At 56.5% G+C, this 9,611-nt stretch overlaps 2 protein-coding genes across 7 annotated transcripts; one reads left to right on the top strand and one right to left on the bottom strand.

Annotated features, from left to right (window-relative positions):
* Nucleotides 1-352: 352 nt before the first annotated feature.
* On the top strand, nucleotides 353-4,338 carry RNASEH2C (ribonuclease H2 subunit C). Of its 3 annotated transcripts, none has more exons than XM_030332267.1 (4): nucleotides 353-676; nucleotides 865-1,058; nucleotides 1,153-1,272; nucleotides 4,074-4,338. In XM_030332267.1, the coding sequence occupies exons 1-4, from the start codon at nucleotides 505-507 to the stop codon at nucleotides 4,212-4,214; spliced, it is 627 nt and encodes a 208-aa protein (XP_030188127.1). In that variant the 5' UTR covers nucleotides 353-504; the 3' UTR covers nucleotides 4,215-4,338. The 3 variants fall into 3 exon arrangements, with proteins under 3 accessions (XP_030188127.1, XP_030188125.1, XP_030188128.1); XM_030332268.1 differs by lacking the exon at nucleotides 4,074-4,338 and adding an exon at nucleotides 1,568-1,703 and having other exon boundaries at nucleotides 409-676; XM_030332265.1 differs by lacking the exon at nucleotides 4,074-4,338 and having other exon boundaries at nucleotides 356-676; nucleotides 1,153-1,703.
* KAT5 (lysine acetyltransferase 5) lies at nucleotides 1,778-9,388 on the bottom strand. Of its 4 annotated transcripts, XM_030332262.1 has the most exons (14): nucleotides 9,294-9,388; nucleotides 9,128-9,194; nucleotides 8,739-8,807; nucleotides 8,511-8,647; nucleotides 8,065-8,220; nucleotides 7,901-7,975; nucleotides 7,721-7,795; nucleotides 6,904-7,152; nucleotides 6,737-6,826; nucleotides 5,235-5,375; nucleotides 5,062-5,155; nucleotides 2,627-2,786; nucleotides 2,423-2,504; nucleotides 1,778-2,333 (listed from the first exon to the last, which is right to left on the bottom strand). In XM_030332262.1, the coding sequence occupies exons 1-14, from the start codon at nucleotides 9,303-9,305 to the stop codon at nucleotides 2,199-2,201; spliced, it is 1,542 nt and encodes a 513-aa protein (XP_030188122.1). In that variant the 5' UTR covers nucleotides 9,306-9,388; the 3' UTR covers nucleotides 1,778-2,198. The 4 variants fall into 4 exon arrangements, with proteins under 4 accessions (XP_030188122.1, XP_030188121.1, XP_030188124.1 ...); XM_030332261.1 differs by having other exon boundaries at nucleotides 9,128-9,388; XM_030332264.1 differs by lacking the exon at nucleotides 8,065-8,220.
* Nucleotides 9,389-9,611: the final 223 nt, after the last annotated feature.

The following is a 9,611-nucleotide window of genomic DNA, read 5'->3' as shown; positions in this document are numbered from 1 at the left end:
AATAACTTGTCAAAACATATCTAATTTGGGCATCTGAACAAATAAACATTACGGAAGAGTTAGGAAACTAAAAAAGCAAATATTGCGAACACAAAAAAGACATAAGAGGAAAAGGTTGATAAATTTACAAAACAAAACAAAACAAAACAAAACATGTCACAGTTGGGAAAACAAACCACAAACTCAGATAAAACATCTTCAACACATTTGAGGAAGGCTGATGTCCCCAGTAAAACAAACAACTCTTCTTACCAATGACATGAAAAGAATACTTTTCGAAATAGTTTTAATTTTTTGCAACAATAACGTACCACTGAAACACATTTTCAAGGAAAAATGGCTGGGACTTTAACACAGAGACACAGGGCTCGCAGAGGAGTCTCAAGGAAGGACTACGCCTCCCAGGAGGCTCTGCGCTGACCGTCTCCGGCCTCCCGACAGGCTCCGCGTGCTTTACGCGCCAGCTTTGGCCTTAGCCAGCGAGTGGCGGAGTCGCGGCAGAGGATGGAGAGCAGCGATGAAGCGGCCGTCGAGAAATGCCGAATCCACTTGCGCCCCGGCACGCTGCGCGACGCACCTCCCGCCACGTTGCACCTTCTGCCCTGCGAGGTTCTGGTTAGCCGGCCTGCCCCCGTGGGGCGCTTCTTCACCCCAGCCATCCGCCAGGGTCCCGACGGTGAGCACTCACGACCGGACTACAGCTCCCGGCAGCCCCCGCGCGCGCGCCACTCTCTTCTCGGCGAGGAGCGGCTCAAGGGCTCCTGGGGATCGTGGTCCACTGGAGATGGCGGGAGGGCCCCAGGGAGGCTGCCCCACTAGGCCTGAATCGGGCCCTCACTGAGGCCCCGCGCCTGTCTCCTACAGGACTGGAAGTGTCGTTTCGGGGCCGCAAACTACGCGGCGAGGAGGTGGTGGTGCCGCCCGGCCTCGTGGGCTACGTGATGGAAGAAAAGGGAGAGGGGTTGGTGGGGAAGGGCTTCTCGGAGGGTTCGTCGAATGACAACGAGCAAGAGCAGCAGGAGCTGGTGGAACCTCCAGAGGCGCTGGAGCGGGACTTTGTGAGCACGGGGGCGGGGTGGTGGGGGGATTGGGCTGGAGGGGGGTTGCGGGCGGGAGCGGTGGCCCCAATGTTTAGCCGAGCTCCCTCCCCAGGACCGGTTCATTGGAGCCACCGCTAGTTTCAGTGGCTTCACGCTGTGGGGCCTGGAGACCATCCCCGGTCCGGATGCCAAAGTGCGCGGGGCCCTAACCTGGCCCAGTCTCGCTGCCGCGGTGAGTAGATGGATGTGCCCTCTTCCAGGCCCCGTCCGTTCCTCTCTGACTTCAAGCTTATTGCCTAGGTTATCCAGAATCTTGCCCCCGCAGTGGATTTGGGGCTTCGGGGCGGGGGAGCACAATGGGGCAGGTGGAGCCTGGGTCTGAATGGAGGACTGGACTGATCAGGGGCAGTGTGGCTCTGACCTGTCTAGAAGGGGCTGTCATTCTGAGTAGCTGGGTCCCTCCCAGAGTAGGTGGGCCGCCCAGTCACATGTCAAAAATCCAGTGGTAGAGGGGACTCCTGTTGCAGATTCACGCACAGGTGCCTGAGGACTGAGAACCGGAACCTGAAATTGAAAGCCACTGGTCCCTTCACCCCAGTAAACCACCTCTTCACTTTGGAGCCGCTGATTCCATCACCCCAAATAAATGAGCTTTTCACAGCACCTGTGAGTTTGTGGGCACCTTGGAGCCCCTGAGCTGGCACTGCCCTTTCTCCCACAAGAAACTTTCGTGGCTCTGGCCTATAGAAACAATTTATTGCCAAGGAGCAGTGAGGGCAAGAGAGGCCAGAATTTTGCAGCCAGTACCCACCCTCCCCCCAACTCCTACTTTACAAAAGGAATTTTTACAGCCACTAGTCCTCTGTACAGAGTGCACCCACCCCCCCCATGTCACTGTACACAGCTGCCTGGCTCCCTCCGGTCCCTGGTTCCTAGCGGGCCCAGACCTGCGGTCAGCTGACCTTGGAGTTGACCTGAGCCCCGAGCTCGCCTTGGTGCTGGGCCCCAGCTGGCCCAGGCCCTATGAGGCCCGTCCTCTCTTTATGGAGCTGTCCTCAGCCCCACCTCCCTTGGTATGCCTCCTGGGGACCCTGGAAGGGGTGGGATGTGCTGTCAGCCCCGCGTGCTTTTGTTGCCACTGCTGTGGACAGTGCCTGGTCACCACTTTCCCCTCTTGCTCCAGTCCTTGGGAGTGAAGTGCAGACACTTGGAGTCGATCCGAAGGAGACGCTTGAGCATAGCTCGTTCATGCCCATCGACGATGTCCTCCGAAAGTGTGAGGATATACTGGCCCTGGAGGGGAGATGGGGGGTGGGGTCAGCCCATGTGGGGCACGCACTCTGCAGCCCTACACAAACCTGTCTCCCCCTGCCAGCCCCTACCTTGTAGTAATTGATGAGGTTGAGGTACTGTAGAGTGGAGATGACATCCTCCTTCTTGATGCTGGTGATTTCACTGATCTCGCTGTGGGAGGGCAAAGATCAGGTTCTCTGGGGACCTTCGTCTCTGCCCCAAGCCTCCCAGGAACCCCAGGAGTGAGGACAGGGCATGCCATGCACCCCCGGGGTAGGTAGGGCCAGGCTCACTTGATGGTGATCTGCGGCCTCTCCCCACTCTCTGACTTCAGCCCCATCAGGATCTCCAGGATGGTCTGGGACCAGTAGCTCCGGTAGGATAGGAGGCCAAGGTCTGAGAGGGGCTTCTCAGGGGTCCCTGTTTTCCCTTCCACTTTGGAGAGTTCATAGCCTACGGCAACAGAGCAGGAAGGGGTGGGTAAGCGGTCACAGCTTTGTGCGACCAGTGTTTCAGAGCGTGGGTTATGGAAGTAGACTGCCGGGGCCCCATCTTGGCCCTGCCAGGTGGTCGTTCTGTGACCTGGCATAAGGGGCTTGTCTGTGGTGTCTCAGTTTCCCCGTAAAGAACTAATGAGCATTCACTCTTGATCTCTGCTGTGGCGGGACCTAGGGTAGAAGCCCCAGTCAACTAGGAGGGATACTCAGGAGCCAGTGAGGGCTTATAGGCAGAGCAGGGGGCGGGGAATGCAGAGAAAATGGCTTAGGAAAAGAAACTGCCTCTGATTTTCATCATTCCAGACTCTCTCTGCTAGGGTATATGAGGAGGGAAGGCAGACCCCACCTCTCGTCTAGGCCTGAGGGTTCTTGGACTTATAGTCAAATCAGTCCCCCTAGTTGCTACCTGAGGGCCATCAGTGCTCCAGGACCAGGCTAGGCCTAGCTAGGTGCTGACACGAAGCAAGGAGAGAGGTGCCTGGGTGGCTTGGTTGGTTGAACGTCTGACTTCGGGTTGGGTCATGATCTCGCGGTTTGCCGGTCTGAGCCCCGTATCAAGCACTCTCCCGTCAGCATGGAACCTGCTTTGGATCCTCCTTGCCTCTCTCTGCCCCTCCCCAGTGTGTGCACGGCATGTGGCGCACACGCGTGTTCTCTCTCTCTCTCTCTCTCAAAAATAAACATTAAAAAAAAAAAGAAGGGAGGTAAAGCAAGGAGAGCGGCGCCAATGCACCCCCCAGGTCAGGTCATTCTTCAGCAGGTTACCTGCTCTCTCCAGGGACTCCCTCCTCCCCTCCCCCCTCTGACTGCTCTGTCCTCCTCTACCCTGCTGACTACTGGGCACTGGCAGACAGTTTCCAGCGAGCCCCTCAGCTGCTGCAAAAGCCTGTGTGGCTTCAGGTCTCCTGGAAGAGTCTTCATTCTCTTTCTTCCTCAGGGTCTGGGGCGTCCCCTTACTTGTAAAAGCCCTTCGCCCTCAGTCATCAACTATGTTGGGCCATGGCCCTTTCTGCCCCACTCCTCCCTATCTTTATCTGCCAGTCTTACCCTCTTGTCCAATCTCCTGTGACTTCCACCAGCAGCCTGGTGGAGAGAGGGACAGAGAGGCCGGTTCTTTAGAGAAAGGCAGCAACAGAAGGGAACAGGGGCGAACCCAGGTTTCTACTCAACTTTGCTGGGCCCACCAGTGCATGTGGAGTCCTGACAGATCAACTGGAGGCCACACTCACCTCCTTGGCTGCAGGGAACTCCTGGCCCCTCCCTAGTGAACTTCCACCTGTCCTCAAGAACTGCCTGGAATGGGTGCTTCTGGTGCACCGGTCTGCTCCTGCTGGGGAGAACTGAGCACATCTTGGTGACCTTGACCATAACCTGTCTCCACTGAGGTCTGAGCTCCCAAGCTTAGATGCATTTTAAGTATCTGCCTGCTCTACCAGACTGAAGGCTTCCTGGGGATGTGCCACCATCCAGCATCATTCTACTAATAAAATTCCTCAAATGGACCACGACCTGGATTAAGTCAAGCCTCTGTGTCTTCACCAAACAGCTAACGCTCCCTCCCATCTCCCAGGTCAGAGCTTGGTTATCCCAAGGATGCAGTGAGTAGAGAGTTGAATGGAGTGGAGATAAGATACTGGGAAGCAGAAGGGGGCCTTGCAGTTGGAGGAACAGGGAAGAGTTCATGTATTACGAGGGACAGAGTCCCTTCTGGGCTTTAAAGAGACTGATCTGCCTGAATCCAAGAAGCAGAGGCCAAATCCACACAAAAATTTGCTGAGTTAACACTATTTTGATGTTTGATGACATTCTGATCATCTGTCTGCAAGGCTCAGGCAACAACTAGGGAAACGAAGGCACCGGTCCTCACCTAGGAACTTGTATGACGGCACAGAAGCAGACAGATAAACAACAGAGGCTCACCTGGCCTCTGCCTGTGGCCCTCGGCAGGAGCCTATGAGTCAGATTTGGGGAAAGTTGGGTGGTGCTTAGAACCTTAGCCAAGGAGGAGGGAGGGGCTGAGAACCTAACAAACGAGCAGGGCAGTCATGCTGAGAATGGAAGAGAACCTCAGGAGAGTCTCATCTTTATTTCTGGCCAGCTCCCCTGGTGATGGGGCTGCACAGCAGGGCTGACAGTAGCCTGGCATGTCTAAGAGGGAGGCACACCTGGGGCACTGGTGCCGGGCCCGCCAGTACCCAACCCCAGCCCCTGGCCGAGGGCCAGGTACTCACTGAACTCGATCAGCAGCTTGCCGTAGCCCCGGCGCTGGTAGGGAGGCAGGGTCAGGATGCAGGCCACGTTGTAGTCTTCCGTGGATTCCTTTTCCTAGAAAGCAGGGGTGGGTGAGTGAGGAGGGGGACACAGCTCAGGACAGGGCCGAGAGAGGATCCAGGTGAGCGCTCACCTTGGAGAAGTAGCCCACGATGTGGAAGCCCTTACAGTCATACTCCGTCATGACGTAGAAGAGGAAGGGATCTGTGTCATAGTACAATGTCTTATGGTCGAGAAAACACTTGGCCAGGAGACACAGGTTCTGGGAATAACTCTGCAAAGGAAAAGGCCTGTCACCATTCTGGGTACCCAGTCTTAAAGGTAGTCACTTAGTTTCTTTACCCAAGGCTGATAGGTGATGAGCCTTCCTCCCTGGGGTCTGATCCATTCAATCGGTCAGGCTGTCCCTGCCACTCAGGCAGAGCGACTTCTCAGTGCTGAGCCCATATACCAGCTCCACGATGGTGCCTGACCACCTGCCTTGCTGGTGGGCTGGGCGGGCTTACCCCGGGCCCCATACCTCCACCTAAGTCTCGCCCAGGGGGCTTCCACTGCCCTCTGCTGTAGTTGACAACAGTCAACAAATGGCAGCGTGTTTCCAGGAAGGCAGACTGCCACGGCTTATGAGCAGCTCTACCCAGGTGACGGTCCTAGGAATCTACCTGTCCAAAACCACAACACTCTCTGGCCCGCAGTCGCACCTACTGGAGGCTGACCTCCTATCCTACAATGGAGATTAGGTGTTCTGAAACTAAAAGGGAACAGCCTTTGGGGTTGCCCAGCAAAATGATTAATCTTGCTGCTTTACCGCTATACACATTTTTCTCCTGCATACCAGACGTGGCTTTTTAACCACCTGCTGGGCACTGCCATCTGGATGCCTAAATCCACATTTAACCACGAAGAACAGCAGTTAAAGCGTCTTCCTGCAAGCTTCCCCAGCACCCGAGCCAGAGCTCTCACCTGCCCTTCAAGATGCTTCTCCCTCACTGCCCTCTCTGCCCTGGGAATGACCTCACAGTCCTAACGGTCCCTCCAGATTACTCCTTCCTTCCCGCAGCCACAGACTGAGGGCAGGTTTGAAGCCCAAACCTGCAGTGACCCCTACTCCTCCCCCAACTGACCTTATTCTCACCACCTGAGCTCTGCTTCTTGTAACAACCTTGCCTCATGCTCTCTGCCTTTCAGCCCAAATGCTCTTGAGCCCTCACACCACCTGTACGTCCAGGCCTACCCTTCAGGACCCTACCGCTTGTGACTCCCTTACACACCTTACCCTTGTGTCAAGGATCAAAGATGACCTCCTCTGTGAAGTTCCGCTGGCCATCTCCTCTGGTTCCTGAGCCCCCTCCCCGCCCCCCCCCCCACCGCCCTTTGTTTCATGACACTTATCCCTGGAATCTGAAGATACTGGCAGATCTGTTTTTTCCAGACTGTGAACACTTAGAGCCTTTGTCTAGTTACTGGTCATCTTTATACCTCCCCACACCCGCCCTACGGCAGGAACTCCATAAAAATGGGATAAACTAATCTGCTAATCAGACTGCTGTGTTCCTGAGCAGGAGGAAGCTGCTCATTTAACTCCCCCCTACACCACCAGTGCCAATGGCTCCCCACTGCCCCTGAGCCACAGACCTTGTTCTTACGTCCATCAATCTCAAAGAAAGAGATGGTGCCCTTGCGGTAAATCTCATTGCCCGGAGGATGTCGCAGGTCACACTTGGTCTGAGGAAGACAGGAGGATCAGAGGCAGGGGCAGGGTGGAGGGCAGCAGGCAGGCAGCCTCCTGGGACCCCTCATACCAAGTGACGCTGCAGACACTTCAGGCTACGGCCGTATTTGAGGCAGAACTCGCAGAGGTAGAGGACGGGCAATGTGGTAAGCTCCTGTGGGTACGGGGAGAAGTACCACGGCTTCAGGCGGTGCCGGCCCAGCTCGATGCACTCGATGTTCTTCATCCGGGTAACGATGTCGTCGTGGCTGCGGTCAGACACCAAGCTGCCAGTCATGCGTGGAGCCGACGGTATTCCATCTGAGCTGTCCTGGGAGTCCTGCCCAGGGCCAGTGGAGAACACCAGGTTACAGGACACAGCTCGCGTAACCCTTCCATAGGTTTCCTTGTTCAAGCCTAACAACAACCCTATGGGGTAGTGTGGTACTATATTCAGCACTTTCCAGGAAAAGAAAAGGAAACTAGGAAAGGTTTCAATTGTAGTTTGAAAAAGATCACCCAATGACTGATCTGGACCAGCTCTGCGTGGCTCACAACCCTACCTAGATCCTTCACTGCCTACAACCTCTTATTTATTCATTAAAAAAAATTTTTTTTTAACATTTATTCATTATTGAGAGACAGACAAAGACAGAGCATGAGCACAGGAAGGGCACAGAGAGGAGACACAGAATCCAAAGCAGGATCCAGACTCTGAACGGTCAGCACAGAGCCCGAGGCGGGCTTGAACTCACTGGGAGACCGTGACCTGAGCAGAAGTCAGACGCTCAACCGACTGTGCCCCCCAGGCGCCCCAACCTCTTATTTATTTTTAAGCCAATCACTGAACTCTCCACCCTGCCTGTGTCCCCTCCTTTTCACCCAGCTTTCCTCTTCCCCAGACCTACCTCATCAGTGCCCAAGCAATTTGATTTTCGCTTCCGTCCTGGCTGAGCTGCCACTGCCCTACGGGCGGATCCATTCTGCAGGTGAAATTGTAGGAACGGAAAAGGTGGCTGTGAGATGAGCTTTAAAGAGGCCGCCAGAGGGGAGAAGCGAAGACGAAAACAAGGGTTTGGGGAACTTACCTGAGGAAAAACTGAGGCTGGCGCTGTCTCGCTGGGCACTGGGGTTGCTGGTGAAACCACCTCCACCTTCCGTTTCTGCAGAGAGAAACCAAGAAAGGTGGGTCAGAAGGTAGAGAAGGTGGGACCTAAGAGGAAAGCAAGGTCCCTGGAATTGCTGAGGGTACCGTTGAGCGGTGGTTGGGCTGCAGGCAGGAGCTGGAGGAGAGCGGCTGGTCAGGCTCGCCACCGGGAATGGCCTCCCGCTCCTTGGGCAGGTTGAAGCGGAGTGTGATCTGGACCGGGATTGGCAAGGTCTTCCCGCTGGCCTGGGCGGAGGCCGGCTGTAGAGATAGGTCCAGGGTCTTCCTCTGGGGTGGGGATGGTTGTGGGATGGGGAAGGGGAGTAGGGGCCCCTCAGCGTGGAGTGATCAAACCCCACCCTCTGCCCTCTCAAGGACATAGGAATAGCTACTGGACTCTGGAAGCTACATCTGCAATTTGGCCCCCATCCTTTGCAAGCTGAAGCCAGAGTGGAAGGGTGTGGACTCCTACCCATCCAGGAGCCCCTGAGGCCAAGAGATGAGAAAAGTAGGAGGCAGGAGAAAAAAGGTGAAGCACGGGACCTACTCACCACCTCTCTCTCTGGAGAGCCGGGGCGGGACCCAGGAAGTCCGTTCTTGGTGGGGGTCTTGGCCTCTTTCTTGGGGAACTGGATCTTCTTTAGGTCCAGCCGCTCGTGGGTCACCCATTCATCCAGGCGTTTGTTGACTGTAGCAGTGGGGATGGCTCAGGAAGGAATGCCAGAGGCTGCCTCCCAACCCCACCCTGCAGCCCTACCTCACCCCAACCTAGAACTCACAGTCAATATAATGAACGTAGAAAAGCTTGCGGCCACTGATGTCCTTCACACTCAGGATCTCGGCCAAGGCTGTGGGAACAGCACAGGCAGGAGCCTTAGACGAGCCAGGCGATGAGGATCCACCCTCCTAAGACCTGATCTCCACCCCCAGACTGGATCCCCAGCACTTGGAAGCCTTCGCCCAAACCCCTTTTTAGTCACCAAGTGCCGCCCCCTCTCCAGGCCCCGCCCTGTCCGTCTCCGAGCGGCTGAGAGCCACGCCCCTCCCGGGTATCTGCGCCCCGCCCGCCCCAGGATTATAGAGGCCCCACCCCCTCCCGAGGGTTCGGTTGACTCCCTCCCGCCCCTCGCCCTCAGGTTCCTTAGCCCCGCCCCCCGACGTCACTCACGCCACTCATCTTCGTTGTCCTGGTTCCGCCGAAGCACGGGCAGGCGGCAGCCCTCGATTATCTCCCCCTGGGGAGACAGCGCGGCGCCAGGGTCGGCTACTGGGGGGCCTCGGGTTCTACCCACCTCCCCTGGCTCCCTCCGCCCCGCCCCGGGCACCGGACTCACCACCTCCGCCATCTTCCCTCCCTCCACTGCCACTTCCGGCCCCTCTGGGAGACGTCACTTCCGGGACTGATCGCGCTGTAGGCCCGCGCCTCCTGAAGCCGCTTTAGAAGAAGACATTTAAGAGACACCGCTATCCAGCTGGAAGCAGGCAGGCGTCCCGTTTGGCTGGCGGGAGAGTGGGGTGTTTTAAGTGAAGGCCTGGGTCCTAGGTGGAATCCCCGAAAGGCGCACAACGATTGGAGGAAAGCTGAGTCCGTCACGTGACGCCCACCGGGTGCGACGCCGATCACGTGGTTACGGCGCGGGTCACGTGGGACT

Source organism: Lynx canadensis, chromosome D1, assembly GCF_007474595.2.
Source record: "Lynx canadensis isolate LIC74 chromosome D1, mLynCan4.pri.v2, whole genome shotgun sequence".
Lineage (NCBI taxonomy): Eukaryota > Metazoa > Chordata > Mammalia > Carnivora > Felidae > Lynx > Lynx canadensis.
This window is presented reverse-complemented; position numbering and strand designations above follow the sequence as displayed.

Coding starts and splice junctions, on each gene's coding strand:
- RNASEH2C (XM_030332265.1), top strand. CDS start 505: ATGGAGAGCAGCGATGAAGCGGCCGTCGAGAAATGCCGAATCCACTTG. Junction 677..864: donor CATCCGCCAGGGTCCCGACG/GTGAGCACTCAC, acceptor TGTCTCCTACAG/GACTGGAAGTGTCGTTTCGG. Junction 1,059..1,152: donor AGGCGCTGGAGCGGGACTTT/GTGAGCACGGGG, acceptor CTCCCTCCCCAG/GACCGGTTCATTGGAGCCAC.
- KAT5 (XM_030332261.1), bottom strand. CDS start 9,305: ATGGCGGAGGTGGTGAGTCCGGTGCCCGGGGCGGGGCGGAGGGAGCCA. Junction 6,827..6,903: donor AGTGTCTGCAGCGTCACTTG/GTATGAGGGGTC, acceptor TGTCTTCCTCAG/ACCAAGTGTGACCTGCGACA. Junction 2,787..5,061: donor CAAGCTGCTGATCGAGTTCA/GTGAGTACCTGG, acceptor CTGTTGCCGTAG/GCTATGAACTCTCCAAAGTG.